Genomic DNA, 22,364 nt, shown 5'->3' with positions numbered 1-22,364 from the left:
CAATGTAATACATCATTACATCTACAAACTCAGATTTACAGATTATATCTACAGTACAAAACATCAGTCCCCTACTAGTACAAAGAGTTTAGCATATGGGTTGCGAGCTTGTGAGTTGTGACATGCCATGCGTTTTTTCTAGAATGGCTAAGACAACTTAACTCCTAGACGAGGCTCCAACCATTTGTGTTGATTTAATTTAACTTATTTGTTACTCCGTAGAATTTGTACTTATTTGAAGTTATTTTGTTTAAATAATTTTTTACAAGATTAGTGATGATCAATGTTGGTCCGGCTCGAAAATATGTTGGGGTTGGGCAAGCCTAAAAGTATTGTTTTTAATTAAAAATGTTTTTTTAATTAAAACCTCAATTCTATCTAGAAAAAACTCTTTTAGGCCCTAAATCCGCTACAATTTTAAGAGTTTGGACACAAGATATGATGTTAAAACCTGATGCACCCTGAATTTATATCACCTATTCACCTCTAACAAAAATAACAAAAATGTCAAAATTAGGGTCATATTCGGATTTTTTTTTTTTTAAAAAAAAAAATCGCGCGGAATTCAAAACAGATTTAAATTCAATTAATAAAAAAATAACCTAAAATATCTTTTCTGTAAAAAAAAATCTTCACCGACTTTGCCATTGGATCTTCCCTTACGTAACAATCCTCGCGCGTACACTAATGTAACACTTTTTACTTTTTTTTCGTCACTCAGTAGATTCGGATAAAACTACTATTACGAATCACTAAATTACGATAATACCTTTGAACTGTAAAAACGCGAGTGGGCTTCCTTTTCTTTCACACTTGGCAAAAACCTCGCGGTTTAAGTTTAAAAGGGTTATATAAATTCAGAAAGAACTTCTCATAATAAACTCATTATTTTCCACAATTATTTACGGATTTGTGGTCTTTGATATTGCGATAAATCCCTAAGAGAGAGAAATTTTGGTTTCAAATTTAAAGGTTGAAGATGACTGGTGAAACTGATACTAACAACAATGGAGGTAACACCTCTTTTAATGAGGATAAGAAGCCTGCTCCTGATCAATCTACTCATATCAATCTCAAGGTTAAAGGTCAGGTAATTATTTTTTATTTTTTAGCTGATTTTTTTTTTTTTTTTTTGAATTTTTATGTGAATTTTATTATAGGAATTTTGTTTTATTTTTTAAATTTTTGTATTTTGTATTTTTTTTTAGGTTAAGGATTTTTGTGTTAATTTTGTGTGAAATTGTTGCTGTTTTGGATGATTTGATGAAATGAAATTATGCGATTTTTTTTTTTAATCGTTTTATGACCATGCATGCATAATTTAATAGTTCGTGTTTTGATCTATGTGATTTTTGTAGAATTCTGTAATCTGTATAATTACTGTTGTATTTGTTTTTTTTTTTTATTATGCAGTTGAATTTGTTGAGATGAATTTTAATTTTTATGTTTTTGTGGCTTGTGAATTGTTGTTGAATTCTATTTATGTGCCACTAATAGCGTAGCCATTGCTATAGATGATTTGTTGTTTGATCTTTTTGCAGTTCAATGGTTTTGATGTTTTGTAATTTGAGAACGTAGTTGAAATTAATCATCATGAATTACTTGATTAGATGTAATTATAAGGTGTATAATGCTTTGATGCTTTTCTCGTACACGGATCACCGCGAGAATAGTATGGATGGAGCAGGTATCATAGAATAGAGGATTATTTAGACATTTAGTCGGTTAAAGGATAGTGGATTAGAGTTGTCGCAATGCGTCGTGTTGATATGATCTGATCTGTAGTAATCAGAAGCCTGAAATGTAGCTATCTGTTAATTTGCCTGTCCTTAGAATGCCCGCAATTCACCAAGTAAACAAAGAGGCATACTTTGCTGGTTGTACTGGTTGTTCTGTTGTTGGTTCTAGTTTGGAAGAAAATAGAGCATGTCGATAGTTAGATGTCTTGCTCCCACACGAGCTATTACTTTTCTTCCCTCACTTGTTTATCTTCTAATTATGCGAAATGTATAATACTAGATAAATCTAGATATGGCCAAGAAAAGCAAACGGCCAGATCATGGAATTTGTAAAGCCGTGATTCATAGCATTGGAGATTGTAGAAGAGGTAAAATGTACTGCAATGTTTTAATATTTGAGCTTCAATATAGTAACAAGAATCTTTTAGTCTTTGAATTCTATTGTCTATTGAAATTGGAGCTTAAGAACCATAAGTAGAACTAAATTGAAGTTCGGTAAGTGGTAGAAAAGAACGGAGGATGCTAATTGAAATTTAGTAAGGAAAGAAGAATAGAGTGTGAAGATATGTTGCTTTTATGGAGTTTAAAAAGAAGATGAGGAAGACAATTGTGGAAATATATTAGTGTATTGGCTATTTTGCTAGCAGGTTACTTTGGGGGAAGCGTATTGTATGAGACATTGTGTGGCTGGTTGGTATTAAAGGTTAGTAGGAAAAAGTGAAATAGATACCTTCTTTGACTGAGTGCTCTAGAAAGAAAATCAATGAAGTGAGAAGCAACTGAAATCAATGATTTTTATTCTAATTACAGTTAGCTTGTTCTGTATGCTGAATTTATGTACAATGTTGGTGTGCAACGGTCTTTGTTTCCTTCTATTCTTCTTGTTGATTGTTGTTTTCTTGATTAACGCGCTTCCTTGTTCTCTTGAAGGATGGCAATGAGGTATTCTTTAGGACCAAGCGTACTACAGCCTTGAAGAAGCTTATGGGTGCTTATTGTGACCGTCAGTCTGTTGATGTGGAATCCATAGCTTTCTTGTTTGATGGTCGTCGACTCCGTGGAGAACAGACTCCTGATGAGGTGATTGCCTTTTTCGGGAATTCTTAGATCTTATTTGTCTTTCATTGCAGTTTTTTGCTGACCGGTTCTCCCGATTTCGTCAAATTATTATTCTAAGATGATAATAGAAATGGTATCAGATTTGATTTTTCAAGGACTTTTGGCATATTGTTTTAGAATAATGCGTCGCAAGATCATTTATTTATAATCTAACAAAATGATAGAGTTGCAGGGAAGTTACGATAACAAAGTGATGAAACATCCCTAGTTGGACCAGAGGTCCTCAGATGTCTTAAAAGACTCCTATTTTAAATTTTAAATGATTCATTTTCCTTTGTTTTGTTTGGTTACTCTTTTTTTTCAGCTGGAGATGGAAGATGGTGACGAGATTGATGCAATGTTGCACCAGACTGGAGGGAACTAATGGAGCTATGCTGCTGGATAATGGATTCTAGTATTATTAGTATGCTATGCTATTATTAGCTTTGTTTAGGGAGAGTTGAGTTGCTACTGGGGTCTGTTTTACTTTGTTGACTGAGCTATATGTAGATAACAGTGATCTCCTCCTTGCTAGCTATCCTACCGGATATGCACTTTTATTCTGTGTAGTTAAGAAGTTGCTTCTAATCCCGTTGGTACTTTTGTTCACTTTATTTCTACCTTATTTTTCTGAAGTAAAAATAAGTTCAGATTAGCGTTACTAAGGTTATATAAGTACTTTAAAGAAAAGTACCTTGCGACTGTGATGAGGTTTGATAAGGGTTATTCAAGTTCAATTTACATAAAAATAAGACGGATTAATGAACCTTAACAAGTTCACGACTTCTCTTATCCTGATTGGTGCAACAATCTTTATAATCGTTGACCGTAAAATACACTTAATTTATAACAAATAATATAATCATGTGGAATTTTGTTGGATTCATCTTATTAATATATTTTATTAATATTTAGTTTTTATAATTTTAACACTTATGAAAATGGAAATAAAATTGTAATAAGATGCATGTTGGAGACCGCGAAATGTCATATGGGGCAAAAATTTAGTGACAGAGGGAGTGACATTTTGGGGTAAATATTGTAAGCAATCATTAAGGCTAATATGTAATAACTTAAACTAATCTGTCACTTCCTCCTTGTCTTTCTATTCACTATTCAAATGATGACCTTAAGCTAAACTTTTCACATCTTATCCAACTAAAGTTCATTTTTTATCAATAACTAAGCATATATGACAATTGGATGCATCAAGTAAAGAATATTTGAGAGGCGGATAGGAGAACATATAATCCCTGATCTCCTGGGATGAGATTATAAGAAATCTCTTGTCCAACGTGATGTACTACGACAACCATATGAGACATCATACCAGATGCATAACAAGGGAAATATGGTGGTGCTGATGGATGAGAAGCTGAGCAGAACATTTACAAGAGATCTTCCAGACAATTTTTTGTGTATTCTTTAAGGTTCGGTTCCACTATTTGAAAAAAGAAAAGAATGCCTTTACTTGACATAAAATAAATCTAAAATTCTGAGTGTATACATAGTTCTAAGAGTTGCAAACACCCCAAATACATGGTGATAACCAGAATGCTGACAAAAAGAGCTAGGCTAACCATAAAATGGATAACCATGTTCATGAAATCACACATCTTGGGCATTGCATATTTGCATTGCATGAATTGTTGGCCATACTTTTTCAATAATTCAAGAGACAACTGCCAACCCAGGCAAGATATTGGAGATGCTTAAGCTGGTAACTGGAGCTTTCGGTTGTTTTTCCAGCTGCAATAGAAAAGAAAATTGTCAGATGAAGCTACATGAATAGTTAGTAATGAAACGTGCAATATGGATCAGCTATTTACCTCTCAAAGTAATAATAAAAGAAGTCAGCATAAAGCAGTGTCTGAACAATCCCAGCTAGCCATGCTGCAAATTAGAAAACATTGACAACAATCAACAAAATTTGAATTTGAACCGCTCACAGTATGAAAGAATACTAAAATTCTTACTCCGGGTAAAAGCATCTGTCTGCATGAAGAAAAGAGAAATAAAGCTACATGCATCTAACTATCTAAGCATATAAAAGTTACTTTGTTATTGCATGAGATCACATGCACACATGCCAGAGGCAGCAGAAACCATGCAATCAAGGAGAGGGAAGCTGAAATAGAAGTAGGCGGCTTCTAAAGGGCAAGCTACAATAGATGTATCAAATCCAATAAATACACACCACTGGCAACATATGGTGACAAACAGAAAGTCGGTGGTGATGACCCCAAATACCTCTATTGATCTATTCCCACTTACTGATTAAATATGTAAATCGCCCTCCTAGAATTCTTTCACTGATTTTTAGTGGCACCAAGACCACACAGTGTTGCAAATAAAATAGATCAATTTCCTACCAAACACTGGGCAAAAGCAACTAGATAAGTTTTCCGTAAACTATGATCAATACTCTTTTACAGCAAGGTAGAAAACTAAAAGCAATCATAGGGGATAAAAGAACAGATTTGTACTTCCTAAGTATGTGCAACAAACCAAAGCTTATTACCCATAGAGGAGCAGGAACTCTGTGATATGGTGAGAGAGAAGTTTAAGAAATAAATAGAGAACATTATATTGCCTCGCAAATCGTTCAACATCAATAGCATGTCCAATCCAGGCCAAAGAAATACTCAGAAGTAAAAAAAAAAATTAAAAAAAAAAATAAATAATTTAAGAAATGCAATTAGAACAGCTATTGACAATCAATGTTTATGTTTAGTCGAGTGGGGTAAACATGTGTATGATCTGATAGATACAGCAGATAAAACATATGCTATAAAGCACAATGCTGAAATCAGTTTAAAGTTCACTCGCATAGTCGCATGCACTGATACCATAATACTTTATACAACAATGCAAAAGGGGAAGAAGTAAAGGACACAATAAAAAGAGATAAGGCATACGTATCCAGTGGACATAGTGAGGCTCGGTGAAGTAGCGGTAGATCCAATTGAGGATGTACAATGAACGATATGCCCTGCATAAAAGATGATCATCTATTAAAACCAACTAAAGTTGCAAATGGTTTAAAAGAAAAGACAATTGAAGGGAAAAGCAGGCTAGTTGAGCAGATAATAGTCTTTGAAGTACACCCACATAGAAAACATATCATGAGACATCGGCTACCTTTTCACCTCTCAGTTACATTATCATTCATGTAATCAAGCGGCAAAACTTTCCAGTTCCATGGCTGAAATAATTTGCTTGTAGCTGAACATGTTCATCAGCAATATAAACTCCAGCAAGGTAAGTGGAACCTTTTCACCTCTCAGTAGGTTTTCATTCACAAATACTCCCTCAGTTTTCTTAAATGCAACAGTTTTACTTTTGCACTATTCATTAGCTTACTTTGACTTTATTTTTTACTAAAATATATTAAAACAAAAAAAAAATGTTATTATGTACTATTATATTTTTGTATGAGTCACAATGTACAATTTTACAATATCATCATCATTTATAATTATAACTAATACACAATCACATATAATAATGATCAAAGTTAATTCTTAGCAAATGTGCTGGTCAAACTGTTGCGCATTTTAAAAAAGACTAACAGCAGTAGTAATGTTTAAGCTTCCACAAATCCTCAAAAGGTCTACAAGTTCAGTCTGCATATGCTCTTAAACATTTTGTTAATATTTATTTTTCTTCATTGTGTTTTAATACTCCACAATAATTGTAAAAGCAAACAAAGCAGTTTGACACTCGTATCCTGTTTGACTTTTGTCATGATTTAAAACACAGTATTAGCTATAGATCAAACCAATCAAAGCCATTGTTCTCACCCGCCAGTCCTACTAAATCACCTGTGATTGGACTCATCATACCTTAAAAGCTTTAAGCACTAACCTAGAGCCAATCTTAAGCCAAACTAGTAACGAGGAAAAGGAAAAACATACCCAAGTTAAACAGAAAAAGATCCCTGGATAGGTAATCAGACATATGGGTGAAGGAATAAAGCCCCCAACTTTGGTCAATGAGCAGTATGGTCAAGTCATCTAAGATTTTAGTCACCACTGGTTCACTAACTAGTTGGCATGACCATTTAGCTACATTCAAACCAACAGCTTTCTAAAGTCAAACCAAGGATATTTCCATTTCCATATATGTAAAGTCAACCCATGAGATTCACAAACCCTCACCAGTTTTTCTATCCTTCTACACCAATCCTTGGCTCTTTACTTCCTTCACCAACACTCCCACCAATCATCCCACCAGTCATCAGCACTCCTGCTACCACCCATTTTTACCCTCTTCATTGGCTCTTTGCCCCTCTCCACAACCAATTTGGATTATCTTATCCTTAAAGTATCTCACTTCATGTTCCATCTCTTCATTACTGACCGCATAACCACTTTAGTAGACCTATATTGTTGGTTTAGTGGCTATTAAATAAGAATAGGAACAAATAATATAACACACCATGGAAAAAATATATATTTACTGCTCCACAACCCCACTGTCCCCACTTGCAAGGGGTCGATGAGAGTATCAAACCACAGATATGGCCAATAAAAAGCTACTTCACCCCAGAGATAGACCCAGAAATACTACAAGATGGCCAAACAAGAGGTAGGGAGCGAGTTAAGGAAAATAATCCAAAATATGGTGTTATGTGAAAAATAATTCAAACAAGGAAATTTGCTCGAAGTAATATGAACTATCAACAAATATGTACAAAATGATGAGACAATTTTTTTAATGAAATCTTAGGGAATTTTCTGACAACATTTTTTTATTTTGAAAATTAATAAAATTATATTTCAGAAAGCAGAATTTTGAATTTTTCGTCTTTTTGGAAAAACAATATATTTGATCAACAACAACAAAGCCTAAGTCTCAAAATGAGAATATATTCAAAGATTGTAGATATCATAGGATCATATTTATATCATTTTGCATATAAATGTGAATACAATGTTTTCCGAGCAAAATTCATAGTTTAAATTATTTTCCACTTATCAATTATAGTTTGTTCCACCAGTTTCCCCTTTAGTAAAAGGTCGTTTTTTTTTTTTTATAAATATATAGAAACATTATCTACGAAGAACTTCAGTACAGCTTTCAACAGACTGTAGCACTCTGCCACAATACACATTTTTCAACGGGAAACCAAAATTAATCATTGGCTAGCACCAATAATAATAGCTAATATCTAGAACAAACCATTTTTCCTCTTTCTTTCTCTGTCTCTCTTCCACTCCTCTAGAACTTTTGACTCTGAAAGTAACTTAGAACTTAACCCCAAGATGATCCTATTCAGTGGAATACAGAAATATAAACATTGTGACAAACACATGGACAACAGTTCCTAGGGCTTCTTAACAGGCAAGAAAACACCGCCAAATAAGAGTCAATATCAAAAATTATACAGCAGATATCAAGAGCTTAATTTTAAAGCCATTTACTCAGTTACAAAGTAACACCTCCCCCCTCCACCCTATCAATATGTTTTGAGGATATACAAACAAGCTAAAATACGAAGTAACATAGCATGAACAGATGCATACCCTAGAAGAAACACATATTGTCCAGTCAGGTTGTCAATGTTTCTAGTTCTCTGCAACAATACCAGCTGGGGAAGTATGGCAACTGCTTCCAAATACAAGGAAAATGTCCACATGACCTGAAACCATGTAATAAACAGATGAGAAATACGATATCATACCACCAAAATTCTTAAACATCATAGTGATGGCAATAAATACATTACCTCTTTAAAATTGAATCTCTCATTGATAAGACAAGCCAAGAGCAAGCAAGGCAATACTAAGAACCAGTGTCGGAAGGTATCTTGATCTTTGTCATATGACCTCTTGACAATTTTGTGGCTTCTCATGTACCAAACAATTGAAAAGGAGCTGCTGAGAAATATTAGCTTCATGACAGTGTTATACACTGATATGAAATCCGTGAAGATATCCAGGTAGCGAGTAGCAAAAACAATTGCATAGAGTTCCTGAGTCTTCAAAGAAACACCTACAAATGACAAAGTACAAATCTCAATATGTAATGTCAACTAGACTAGAAACAATAATAGCAAAAATATCAAGTAGAGAGATGAATAGAAGGGAGACGTCAGCTTAATTAATTAATAGTCCATTCACTATCAACAGAATACAAGAATTCACATCTGCCTTGATGCGTAAAATATGCAGCACTTGGATCATGGATAGCAAATGTAGTGCACCTCACATGAATAAACAAAAAAATATGGTCATATACCGCATACATACTAAATATACACAATCATGTAAAAATCAGCAAGGTAAGATAGTTGCATCCAGGTTTTCAAGGGAGTGAGAGCCAGTAAGCCGCATCCAAGGGCATTAAAATAAGCAGAATATAAGTCCAACGAATTAGAAGCAATATTAAGAGAATAGCAATGGTTAAAGATAACAAAGCAAAGAGATCATGCTCCTCTACATATGCGTAAAGGACTTTGAATCTTAGGTTATCTCCAATTCCTATATGAGGTGTGTGATGTGGTATACTAAAGAACGTCTAAACCATCGTTCATGAGGATAAGGAAGGACCTGCGGAACAATGATAGAGGACTAGTCTCATACGTCATTGGGGGATCGGATATTGGACCCACTTCCATTAAGGAATCTACTTCATTAAACTTTTCTGCAATTTCTTTTGTTTCAAATGCTTTCCCTTCTCTTTGGTGCCAACTAGGACTGGTAGCATGGTCTTATCTTAGAATTTCACTTTGATACAAAAAGGGAGCTTCTCTTTAGCACTTGACATTTTACTTTTCTGGCATATTAGATCTTTTCTCTTCCCCTTCCTTGGGGGTTACGGTGATAGGTATAAACTAATAGTAGTACATAAAGCTCTTCCTTTTACTTTCTTTTATCATTCATGCAATTTATGATGATTGATTATCAGCAAGAATTGCATGAACTATCAATCATCATAAATTGCATGAGCTCGGCAAAATGTCTCCTTAACAGATGAGTTGAGTGTATCTTCCAAACTATGGAGTATCAGTGATTTTACTCAAAGCAAACTCAAACAACATTTAAAACATGAGATAGTGCTACTAGTTCAGAAGGTGGATACTAACCTGAATTTATAAGTTTATAAACATGTTATTGGATAGACAGAACAAGTTCACTAAGCCCATAAGGTCATACTCAACAAGTTACCACACCACAAAGCTACGCATCTTAAGTCAAAATCCATATGTTATAACATAAATTCCCATATTCACCCCCTTCATACAGAAGGCTATAGCTGTAGTTCAGTACCTGTACTAACAATGTAAAGACCTATGGATTCACATCTTATCAACCTTTTTGACCAATCGCTAATAGGATTTATACTCGCAAGAGTAGTCGCAACCTATTATACACAAAGGGGAAACTATCTAAAGTTCGCAACCGAGCTATTCCCAACAGGGCATAAACGGATAAACCCATATGATATCCTAGTTGTTTGAGCCAAGGAATTCCCCTTAAGTTTCACTTTTATCAAAACCAACAAACATCCATAATTTCATAGCATAGAATTTAAACAATATTAGACTTAGCTGATCACGACAATCAACCTGCACATTAGTACATTACCTCCTAAAATGTCTATAACCAAAATCGAAAACCTTGCCAATTCCAGAAGCTAAAACTCCACAATTACTTCCATCTTAAGGTAATCGCCTCAATTCATCCCCAATAAGATAAACACACATACAGCTCCACAAAAGTCACTCATTTCAACACTCATTTCATATACCCATCACATAATTATCTTCCATAACCATCATTAGCCCAAAAATCTCAACACCCACGAGCTTAAATTCCACAATTTACCCTAAAAAATACGACCCATAAATAATTAAAAAAAATGAAAAACTTAAAATGCAAATCATCAACAAATACCCAGAAACACAACAATTTTATACAAATTGACACTTATAAAACTACACTAAAATGAGGTTTAAATAAAGAGAAATAATTACCAGCACATGATTTGATGGTATGGATCTTGAGAAGCAAAACAAGAACACTGGCCAAATGGGTCATATCACCAGCTAATCTGAAGATATTCATCTTGAATAATTTCGATCAAAACCCACCAAATTAAATAAAATGTAAGATCAACCCAAAAATAATTTCAGTACCCCAGATCGTTTTCTAGCTTAGATCTAGAAAGATCTGGGAAATATGGGGAATAAATTTTAGGGTTTTTCCCCTATTTCTACTGTACTATTGTAGTTTTCTTCCTTCAGATTGGATTAATAGGTCGAAATTATACAATGAAATTAGTAGATAGGAGGAGAGAAATGTTGGTCTAAATTTCGGACACTATAAAACCATTTTTGCAAGTCTGGTAGAATGTGACTGTTATTTTTGTTTTGTTTAAGGGTTGGGAAGGTTCTATGTTTTTTTTATTTTTTTTTCATGAAAATACAAAAAAAAAAAAAAAAAAAAAAAATGATTTTTTGGGGTCATACTTAATTTGGGGGTGTTTTACTGATTATTTGGTGGATTAAGAAAGAAGAGGTTTAAATATGTTGACTCATGAAGTTTATCAATTTTGCAATGGTTTGACTTTTATGCAATTTATTATATATATATATATATATATATATATATATATATATATATATATATATATATATATATCACTTGTCAATTCAGATAATGAGTTGTGAGACATATTTCGGGTTGAATTCGGGTTAGATTTAGGATCGTGCTATAAAGTTATCTCAAAAGGTGTATTACTCAAAATGATAACGGATCATTCAAAAAAATGATAAATGGGTTGTTGAGTTTGGCCGAGTCAAGTCGGGTTCAGGTTCTCTCTCGGTAACTTATTGTCATTTGTTAAATCCGAGTCGGGTCGAGCTTGGAATTGACAACTCTGATTGTATTGATTTATGAGCCATGTAATTTGAGATACTACAGAAAAAGGAAAATTGCTGGTAAATTAGGATATATTGAAAAAAAATTAAAAAAATATATCATAGACTCATAGTAATTTGAATCCATAAGAAAAAAAATGTCAGGGTTACTTATGAAGTTAATCGATTGGTCAGGGGTCTCTCTCTCTCACACACACACACTAAAAAAAAAAAAAACGCTAATTGCTTGAGTAACCCAAAATAAGTAACCCTTGACCAATTGAGGGTATGTTCACTTTAGCTTAATTTCAGTTTAGTTCAGTTCAACTCCAATCAATTCAGTTCAGCTTAGTTCAATAAATGCAAACATGCCTAGAGTAACTTCGGCCACACTGTAAAAAAAACACTGAATTTGTAATCTCAATAAATTTCAATGCAACAAAATCTAATTAACTTGAATTAGGTTTCCATATTTTCTATTTTTTTTTTTTTTTGAATAGCCATATTTTCTATTTGTTTAATCTTAATTTTAATGAATCATTCAAAATATAACACTTATTAAAACACGAAGGAAGTAAGACGTAACAGGGCTAATTGGTCTTGAGACATGACTAGCTGCACGCACCATGCGGTTAGCCGCCATAGACCCTAGTTAAAAAAATAAAAACGGAGAAATAAATTGGAAATGAGAGTAATCGAATTTCTCGATAGAATTAGAAGGATAAAGATCAAAGAAACCCTCCTACGTTTATTTCTCCCACTTTTGGAGCTTTTGCATCCCTTCCATCTCTCTCTCTCCTGCATTCAACCGTACTCCCTCAATACGCCATTGAAGCGCCTTCTTAGCTTTCTCTCCTCCATTCAAGCAGCTCTCAGGTAAGGCTTTTTTTCTTTTTCTTAATCATCAGTTATCAATTTCATAATCCAGTGTTAATCTTTAATTTTATTGCTAGTTTAGCCAATTTAGGGTTCTTGATTATTGAACTATTGGTTATTATTGTTGAATTTATGAAAGATTATGTCAAACGATTTCGTTGCTAGAACTAGCTATTCATATTATATAGCGAGAAGAATTTAATGTGATTTTTTGGAACTTACTTTGATGATTGATTCAATTTTCGTTGCTAATGTGTTGTGGGCTTTTGTTTATATATCACTTTAATGTTGAGATGGAACTATGAAAATGGAAATTGTCTCCCTGGGCCAAGGATGCGCAATCGCGCCGTGGCTCAGGGACTGGCTTGATTGAGGTTGTGAGCTTGATATTTCTAGCTTACCATTGAGGTGTGATTTATGCATAATATAACTGAATCGAGATAAGAAATGTCGTAGTTTACATTGTTTGAATTTGTTGAATAGAGATAGTGTAGTTGGTTGCAGTAATGAATTATGTATGTAATATATTATTGGTGTGCTTTGTGAGATGTTTTGGGCTACCATGGATTTTTATGAAATCAAATTATGATATTAGAGAGTTATTCGTATACATTGTCTCGGTTTAAAAATAAAAGACTACGGATTTTCGATGATTACTGAAATTGAAGCAATTAGAGGTGTCATCAAATCCAAGCCAGTAGGATGCATTTTATTCTGTTCCTAATGATGACTGGAAGATGGAAGTGGTGGTTGTGGATGCTTTATTTCTTAAACCATGATGCTTAAACATCTGTATCTTGATTTTACAATTGAACTCCTTTTGTGTTCGATGGCTATGCCAACATATTGGTATTACGCAGTGTTTTTATTTTATTCTTTGTATTAGATGATGACCTGTACTTGTTTTTTTGTTTGGATGACGGTTTGTATTCTTCGGCACTTAGTTTCTCTACTCATATTTCATTCTTGGATCTTGATCCCAAAACCATATGAGCTTGTGAACTAAAAACCTCATAATCCCCATAGATCATGTTTTTTCCTTTTATCTCCATAAATTTACCCTCCGTTCTCCTATTAATCAACCACCACTGCCTATGCTATGTCTATAGGAGAGCTAATTTTGACATCCTCGTTGTTCCGTGTTCAAGGAATTTTGTCCTCTGAAAGTTAACTTACCCCTTCCTTTGTCTTTCATACGTTCAATTCATTTCCAATCTGCTTTGCATGATTTTAAATAACTTATTACTATACACCCCAATTTCTTTTTTTTTTTCTTTTTTTTTCTTTTTTTTTTTTTTTTGGGGGGGGGGGCTTTAACTGTCCATATTATTTTGATTAGATTTTACAAGTCAGGTTCAGTTTTCTTTTTTTATTTTGGGTTTTGGTTTATAAATTTGGCAACCCAGTTAATGGCTTGTGGTCTTAGCGGAATTCTATTTTTGATTGGGGAGGTTGCTAGGGAGCTTATAATGTGATACTTCGTATAAATACTTATATTTACTTGAATATGTTAAGCTGATAATCATCTTCAATAGCTTTTCATTTTTTTGGTTGTGCAATTGGCGGAAGTTTAGTTATCTATAGCATCCTTCCCCCCAAGAAAAAATGTATTTTCTTCAATATGGTTTACATACAATTTGGGCTTTAAATCTATATTCAACATATTGCAAGAAACTGTGATGTTCTGCTACTGACAATTGGCTGTTAATTATCGTTTTTTGTGCTTATGTTTGTTGTGGTGTGACACTGTCTAGGTTAAAGCTGATCAATTATAAATGGCGATATCTACAATGAGTGCCACTTCTGGAGTTTCTGTGGCATTATTACCCCCAGGTTTGTGAACTTTTTTCTTTTCAATGCTCAAGTTAAATTGACTTATCTCATTGGGGACGTGGGGTCTTCATCTGTTTGGTTGTTGGATAAGATTGTATATTTTGGGGAAGTTTTGGTGAAAGTAGCTGACTGAAAAATGTTGTTTGAGATTATTTTGAGCTCCCTATGGATTTTGGCTCACATTACAAGGTGAATGTGATTTTAATAGCGTTTTGTTATGCCAGTAATCTACACCTTTATCCACATTTTCTAAAAATTGTATAGTAACATATTTTTTCGGAAAACCCCTTATGGCCTTATGTGGTCTTTGACTCTTTGTTGATAACAAAAGTTTGCTTTATATTTTTTGAGGTTATGTTGTCTTCTACTCATACTATTGTTTTTTGCCAAGATGACTTGGTGCCGTGGTTTCTACTTGTTCTGTGGTAGCTAACGGTAATACATAATTGAACAGTGAGATTTGATTCTCCGAGGAGGGGCCCATTAAAGCATGGTGTAGCGGGGCTTGGTAAGGTGTCATTAGGTTTGAATCTTGAACGGAATTTGGGAAAGATTGAAAAGTTATCATTATGTTTGAGTCACAAGCAAAGGTTAACTCCAATAACTAGAGTGCGTTCTGCTTTTGTGGTCTGCTCAGCTGCTTTGGTAAGCTCCTTCTCCATTAACCATTTGTCACTTCTTTTGCCTATCTGAATCCTTTGGTTCTTTTTGCAATTTCTGTGATAAGTTTTAGATACAATGATTAAAGCCTTGTAATTGGTAGAAAAGTTTCTAGTACATTTGCATGTGAAACGTAAATGTTACATGAAAATCTTCAACTTTTGGAATGATGAACTGATTGATGCACAGTTGCACACAGAGCACATAAATGCTATTTTAGTGAGTCTGTCAATATAGTCCTAGAGTTTTATTTGTAAAACAGATGGGTTTTTCCATGAGTGTGAAAATAGACGGGCTATTCCACGAGTCTGACAATATTCATCAAGTTGTTGATCTCTCGTTCTAGTCATCAGCTCCATGCTTTTATGTTCAGTTGTAGAAGTGTGCTGTTGTCAAGAAGGATAGGTGGATACTTTATATACTCCTGAAGTTGCTAGAAATGCATATCTTGGATATTAATGGGTTTGCAATCCCTATTACTCTGAATAATCATTACTCTGGAAAAAAAAAAGTAAGGACTGTGAAATTCATAGGGGACAAGTTTTGCTAATTTTTTATAAAAATAATTTTTTTGTATAAAGACATAAAAATATATTATGTTGGTATAATTTAATCTCAGAGATCTTTTGTAATATTAGTTGAAAACTAGTAAACATATCGAAGGGAACTTCCACTTTGCTTGTTCAGGGGATTTTTCTTAAAATCTGAAAGAGTTTGTTATAGATTAATTCATCTAATTGCAATGATCGAATAAAATTAACACACAAAGGGTAGAGAAGGACTGCTTCTTCATTAACACAGGGGATTTGAAGGATACAAGAGCAACTTTAGGCTGCCAATCTCCAAGCAACTTGAGGTTGCAACTCTCCAAGTGTTTCCTCACAAATTTCTGAATGCCCTCCCACAATACAATCAGACCCCTTATACTAGAATGGTCAAGGTGACCTTAAGGTTTACATGTGATAATATGAACTAATTTAGAACAACATAAATAAGACACAAAGACTATTCAAAAATAAATAAATAAATAAGACACAAAGAAACTAGTTTACTTTCTTTCCTTCGCTCGTTCTTAATTAGTTTTGTCTTCATCTTCATTAGAATTATCTTGAGGAAGTAGATTGTTCCCTGCTGCGCCCCTCCTTGCCCACGTTGACCCTTCTTCGTGTATAGACTTCATAGGTGAGTCCATCACGGAGTTCGGGTCAGATTGGTGCAGGGGTTTAGAAGAGGGAAAAGACCTTTCATGTTTGCACAATAAGGCAATGCAAGAGCTAACTCTTCACCATCAACTTCATCGGTATTTGATGCTCTGTACATCATGCTCAATCCTTGAATTATAGTTTTATAACTCACCTTGTTTCTGATGACTTGGCTAACGGGTCATGTGACAATAGTTTACTTGTTTCATGTTCTTATGTTGTCTTTTATGATCTTTATAAATAGCCATGCTAAACTATATCTTCCCATATTTTCACATTTGCAGAATGCAAGATGTGGAGCGGAAGGACAGACTCAAACAGTAGAGAAGCCTGTTTCTGTAATTTCAAATGCACCTGGTAAGCTATTCATTTCTGCAATTCATCAAATGGCTGAGATTTTGGATAGGAGTCTTGGAGCATTGTCTGAATTTTTGCTTAGAAAGAAAACAGTGATTATAAAGACTCTTTAATATATCTATGTGGTCACTTTAGTTAAGAGAAGGAAAAGCATGATTGTTTAATTTGTAGCTCTATCTGCCTGAGGTATTTGGGTGATCAGTTATAAAATGTTAACTTCAGGGAAACGTCCATTTCTGGATAGTCTTGGTGCTATTGACATCATTCTTAAATTTGTTTGCAGGTAAAGAGAAATCACCACTGCTTGATGATGGAGGAACTGGATTCCCGCCGCGTGATGATGATGGTGGTGGAGGTGGCGGAGGTGGTGGGGGTGGTAATTGGAGTGGTGGGTTCTTCTTTTTTGGTTTTCTCGCATTCCTTGGATTCTTGAAAGACCAAGAAAATGATGGACCATATCAGAATTCTAGACGGAGATGAATGGCTGCGGACAAGTATCTTCATGTAGTTACTAGTTACTATCTTGCAAGTCTTTTACGCTCTGATTATACGGTCAGCAAAGTAATTTTCTGTAGCTCATGGGGTGATTCCATAACGAAACGATGTATTGATTTGGCAACAAATGAGTCCCATAGTTATTCCATAATGCATCATAGTACTATATCATTTTTCACAATCTTTTATCTTTTGGTCGAACAACATCACATACAAACCATATCAAATTTGTTAGGCATAGCTCATTGGCTGAATTCATCAATGTTACTCCTAAGGGCCTGTTTTTATTGACTGAATTCTACTGAGCTGAACTGAACTTATTAATAAGTGATTTTTAACCATGGATTAGTGATCTTTGATTATTTATTATTTTACATATGCGTACATACAAATATACATATTAAAATATTTAAGAAAAATATACTATATAATTAGAATATTTATGGAAAATAAAAACATTTTTAAAACATATACTATTTAATTAAAAAATAAAATTAGTTTAAGATTGTATCATTATCATTATTGTTATTGTTATTGTTATTGTTGTTGTTATTGTTGTTGTTCTTGTTCTTGTTGTTGTTCTTGTTGTTGTGTTGTTGTTGTTGTAATTTCGTTCTATTTATAAAAAATAAAAATAAAAAATAAATAAAAAATTGTGGTGAGGCTAAAATACGGATCTTTTCTTCTATCCGTATTAATCTCAATCAGTCTTATTGTTGTGGATGTTGTTACTCCTTTCGTTCTATGAAAATCTTAATTAGTTGGAAAAGTATATAAATGTAACAAACTAGATAAATTTAGTTAAATTATTGTTTTTTTATAAAAATTTATTATAGTGTACATGGAGTTATTATCTTAATTATTGGAATTTACATACAGAACATGAAAATTTTTAAAATGGTGATGCGGCAATTAAGAAACCCAACCCATTGTAATAAATTATTTACATACTCAAAATTGATGTAAGATAATACTCTCTCTGTTTTCTTTTATTTGCATCAGTTTGATCGGTACATATGTCGAGACGCAACTTTAACCATTAATATATTTAATTGTTAATTTGTAAAAATTATAATAAAATTATATTATGAAACTAGACATTATGACAAATCTAATGATATATTATGTAATAACATTTATTTATTTCATATAGGTGAAAAAATCAAGTTAACCGTGGTATATAAATAGTGCAAAAATCAAAGTAATGCATTTAAAATTATTTGCTTAGATTTCCTCCCCCACTCGACTTGTTAAATTGGCAGTTATTTGTATCATTATACTATTAGATCTATGTTTGGTATGTATTTCAGTTAGTTTCATTGTGTAGCTAGTGTAGTTGGTCGAGCTTAGAGTTTATGTTAATGTTTAATACCGACAGTTTGGACTTGCAGGAAATATGGAATATTATGAATCCTAGGGATGTTAGTTGTATGTTGTTATGTTTGATCCAGTAATGTATTCTTTTTTAAGTTGTGTTACACAAATAACAAATTTATTAGTTGAAATTCTTATCTCGACAGTTACCTATCTTTAGGGGGATGTTCATATTTACTGAGCTGAGCTGAATTGAACTAAACTGAACTGATTGGAGCTAAACTGAAATGATTGGAGCTGAATTGAACTGAACTGAACTGAATTGAGCTGAAATGAATATTTTATGAGAGAGGAAGTTTGGAGTTGAACTGAACTGATTGGAGCTGAACTGAACTGAAATTAAGCTGAAGTGAACAAGGGTTAACCCTTAGCGCATAGCTAGGGCTGTGCACAGTTTGGTCTAGACAGTAACCAAACCAGACCAAACCGCATTTTAGCGGTTTGGTTTGGTTTACGGTTTGGAAAAATACGGTTTGGTTTCGATTTTTTGGGAAATACGGTTTGCAGTTTGGTTTGGTTTTTCAAAAATTATAAACCAAACCAAATCGTAAACCAGTAAACCGCATTTTAATATTTATATAATTTTTCAATCAATTAAAATAGTTATTATATATTATAAAAAAAATAAAAAAAAAAAACAAAAAAAACATGAAAAATCATTAGAAGACTACACGGTCAGCATACTACTATACTCTATACTAAATCTCAAATATCAATACTTAAAATTCAATAGGTCATATAACTATAATGTAGTATGATGTAGTATGAATTATTTTTTTGGACAAATGTATTATTGTTTTCCCACTGTTAATTTGTTATGTATTATTTTTATTATGTGTTATTGTGTTAGCACTTAGCACTTGATTAGTTGGTTGTTATTTTTATTAAAAAATTGTAGTATAATTTAATCCCTTTGGGCTAATTATTTGAACTTTATTATAAGTTTATTAATATTTGACAATTTTTAGGAAAAAATGTCGTCTCATCATAAACCGCAAACCAAACCGCATTATTACGGTTTGATTTGGTTTGGTTTCAATACTAACTAGCCTTCTGACCCGTGCAATGCACGGGATGTTTCTAAGGGGTACGATAGTAACTTTTGTTTTATAATATGTTTTAATTGTAAAATAAATAATTTATAAAGGAGAAGAAGGGGTGATAATTGAATGTAATTGTAGAGATATTAAGTTGGGGGAAAATGAATCAAATAACATTCATATATGTATTTTTTTTTTTTTTGAAGGGAACATTCATACATATATTAAATTAAAGCTAGTTCTTTTTTAAAATAATAAGAAAGGGGATTAATTAATGAAGGGAGGTGACATATGGGCCATATGGCATTGGTGAAAAATAAATTTTAATTACATGTGGCATGACGGGGATGATGGTTTGTGTTTTTAAATACTAAGTATAGATAGATATAGATATGGTTTGGTTTGGTTTGGAAAATTGACCAAAGCGTATTTTGCTGTTTGGTTTGGTTTAGACTCAAACCGCACCAAACCAGACCATGTTCACCCCTACGCATAGCTCCTGTTAATTTAGCAAACATATAGGATGAAAAATGTACCGTTACATGCGTAATAGGTGACAGATGATAAGTATTGTTGGGGGAAATATGCAACCTATAGGAAAGTAAAAAGTACCACTACACGCATCATAGTACACAAAAAATACTATTCACACAACTTATTCTTTAGTGGTACATCATACATGCATGATGGTACATAATGATGTACCACAATAGAGTCAGCTTTTTCTAGAAGTATGCCAAATTTACATTTTTGTCTTCCTATATGTTTTGTAAATGCATAGGAGCTATGCGTTGAGATGTATTTGTGAATAAGCCCTTAGTTACCAAGGTTATTAAAAAAAAAAAAAAACACACACACAAATTAAAAGTAATTGAACGACCAAACTAAAGTCATCACACCTAGGAATGTCAATTAGGGTGTCTGAGCTAGGTCGGGTCTATTTTGAACTTGAGTCATACCAAAATTATTATGGCAAAATTGGCCTCAATAGCACCAATTATAAGGTTGTTGCAAAGAATAACACAACTTTAATCGGGTGTAATTCACATCACAAACTATTAAGTTCGGTGCAAATAATGTTATAAATGATATCAGAGACCGGAAAAACATATTTTTATTAATTAATATATTTAACAAATTTCACCTTTTTAAAAAAATTTCTCTTGCCTATTTAATTAAATTACTGTACTAAGAACATGCCCCCTTTATTATAATTCATTTATTACCCCAATAAGTAAAAATTAACACTACTCCTTGAATAACACCAAAACGATGAAGAAGACGAAAATCAATCCTAAAATCCTAAGCAATCAATTGACACAAGACATTTTGTAAATTGTATCTTGGTACATTATGAAACTCGATTTCTACATTTGTACTGTGCTGAATATATGCATTTGGTTCCCCCCCCCCCATAATTTTATAATACTAGAGTATTTTCCCATAATTTTATGATACTAGAGTATTCTTTGGAATTATGATGATTCGTTGAAATTAATGTGTTGTTTGGATGAATTTGTATAATGTGTGTCGTGAGATTTCGATTTATGATACTAGAAAACTTTATTTTGCCAAATATAATCCATTTTTTGCAATTCATCATGAATTACAAAATATGTTAACGAAAAGTTATTAGGGAGCACGTTGTCACGTGCCGACTACTTTGCTCTAGTCACGCACCGTGCGCCACCCGCTTATAGTCCGTCATAAGATGAGTCAAATTTTCTCTCCTGGCACTACTTCTTGTTCCTATGTTGCACAACCCTTTGTGCTGCTAGAATATATTTACTAGCATGCCCCCTTGGTGCTAAGAAGTCCCCTTGGTTGAATTAAACACTCATCGTTAGTGTCTTAGGGCCTGTTCTGATTGACTGAACTAATAAAACTAAACTAAACTGAACTGAATTGAATATTTTATGAGAGAAGGAAATTAAGAACTGAAATGAACTAAACTGAAAATAATATGAAGAGAACAGACTCTTAGTCCATATTTACGACTAAGTGTCGTAAACAATTGAGCACACAAGCTATTACCCTTGCTAGTATGCCCGATCACTCACTTGGCACCCTCGTGCCTTGGTTTTCCTCATACTCTCTAAGTGTTTGAAGGAAAGACTCTTTAATATGATCATTGTTATAAAGTTTCTCTCGATTATTGTTTTTCGCTATCTTCTTTTATCATAATAGCCGCGTAAAAACCTCAAATGTAACCTATGTTGTGGAAATGAGGGAGTATTTAACACTTTATACCAAGGATACCCATTGTACAAAAAAATTATAACCCTATACGAATTGAAGAAAGTGTGGTTACATTATGGAAATGAGGGAGTATTTAGAGCATGCTCTCTTCAGATTATTTTCAGTTCAGTTTTAATAAGTTCAGTTCTTAATTTCCTTCTCTCATATAATATTCAGTTCAATTCAGCTCCAATAAGTTCGGTCAATCAGAACAGGCCCTTTATACTTCGTGCCAAGGATACCCATTGTACAAAAATATTATAACCCTATACGAATTGAAGAAAGTGTGATCAAAGGGTAAATATCATGGACTTGTGAACGCAGTCATAAAACACTTAGTTACAACCAATTCACATCCTCTTATTTATTTTCTCTCGATACAATTCATACTCTACAAATTTTCTTCCATAGTATTCACACTCTATAATTTAGTCACACATGTAGCCATATAGGTAATAAATTAGCACTAGAATTAACACAAATAGCCATAAGGACAATAAATAACAAAGTGATAATTCAATATAGTCCCACATTAGGTAAAACTTGAATGTGTCTATGTAAATGTAACATACACACTTTTTATACT

General features: G+C 33.3%; 3 protein-coding genes across 3 annotated transcripts; 2 read left to right on the top strand and 1 right to left on the bottom strand.

The window, feature by feature from the left end:
- Positions 1–844: 844 nt before the first annotated feature.
- LOC110728142 (small ubiquitin-related modifier 1-like) lies at positions 845–3,451 on the top strand. Its single transcript, XM_021907791.1, has 3 exons — positions 845–1,090; positions 2,670–2,819; positions 3,163–3,451. Exons 1-3 carry the CDS (start codon positions 980–982, stop codon positions 3,220–3,222), a joined length of 321 nt encoding a protein of 106 aa, XP_021763483.1. The 5' UTR covers positions 845–979; the 3' UTR covers positions 3,223–3,451.
- Positions 3,452–4,171: 720 nt separating this feature from the next.
- Positions 4,172–11,229, bottom strand: LOC110728141 (ER lumen protein-retaining receptor). Its single transcript, XM_021907790.1, has 6 exons — positions 10,819–11,229; positions 8,569–8,834; positions 8,366–8,481; positions 5,756–5,829; positions 4,667–4,730; positions 4,172–4,586 (listed from the first exon to the last, which is right to left on the bottom strand). Exons 1-6 carry the CDS (start codon positions 10,907–10,909, stop codon positions 4,550–4,552), a joined length of 648 nt encoding a protein of 215 aa, XP_021763482.1. The 5' UTR covers positions 10,910–11,229; the 3' UTR covers positions 4,172–4,549.
- Positions 11,230–12,398: 1,169 nt separating this feature from the next.
- LOC110728140 lies at positions 12,399–17,422 on the top strand. Its single transcript, XM_021907789.1, has 5 exons — positions 12,399–12,579; positions 14,334–14,412; positions 14,867–15,057; positions 16,559–16,631; positions 16,915–17,422. The coding sequence occupies exons 2-5, from the start codon at positions 14,355–14,357 to the stop codon at positions 17,109–17,111; spliced, it is 519 nt and encodes a 172-aa protein (XP_021763481.1). The 5' UTR covers positions 12,399–12,579; positions 14,334–14,354; the 3' UTR covers positions 17,112–17,422.
- Positions 17,423–22,364: the final 4,942 nt, after the last annotated feature.

The sequence above is a fragment of the Chenopodium quinoa genome, unplaced genomic scaffold, assembly GCF_001683475.1.
Source record: "Chenopodium quinoa cultivar QQ74 unplaced genomic scaffold, ASM168347v1, whole genome shotgun sequence".
NCBI lineage: Eukaryota > Viridiplantae > Streptophyta > Magnoliopsida > Caryophyllales > Amaranthaceae > Chenopodium > Chenopodium quinoa.
Note: the sequence above shows the minus strand (reverse complement) of the source record. Positions and strands in the feature narration are given on the sequence as shown.

Excerpts from the sequence above, each read along its gene's own strand:
- LOC110728142 (XM_021907791.1), top strand. The coding sequence starts at position 980 with ATGACTGGTGAAACTGATACTAACAACAATGGAGGTAACACCTCTTTT. Across the intron at positions 1,091-2,669 it reads ATCTCAAGGTTAAAGGTCAG|GATGGCAATGAGGTATTCTT; the intron begins GTAATTATTTTT and ends GTTCTCTTGAAG. Across the intron at positions 2,820-3,162 it reads GAGAACAGACTCCTGATGAG|CTGGAGATGGAAGATGGTGA; the intron begins GTGATTGCCTTT and ends CTTTTTTTTCAG.
- LOC110728141 (XM_021907790.1), bottom strand. The coding sequence starts at position 10,909 with ATGAATATCTTCAGATTAGCTGGTGATATGACCCATTTGGCCAGTGTT. Across the intron at positions 4,731-5,755 it reads TCACTATGTCCACTGGATAC|CATGGCTAGCTGGGATTGTT; the intron begins GTATGCCTTATC and ends TCTAATTTGCAG. Across the intron at positions 4,587-4,666 it reads TTTTATTATTACTTTGAGAG|CTGGAAAAACAACCGAAAGC; the intron begins GTAAATAGCTGA and ends TTTCTATTGCAG.
- LOC110728140 (XM_021907789.1), top strand. The coding sequence starts at position 14,355 with ATGGCGATATCTACAATGAGTGCCACTTCTGGAGTTTCTGTGGCATTA. Across the intron at positions 14,413-14,866 it reads TGTGGCATTATTACCCCCAG|TGAGATTTGATTCTCCGAGG; the intron begins GTTTGTGAACTT and ends ATAATTGAACAG. Across the intron at positions 16,632-16,914 it reads TGTAATTTCAAATGCACCTG|GTAAAGAGAAATCACCACTG; the intron begins GTAAGCTATTCA and ends ATTTGTTTGCAG.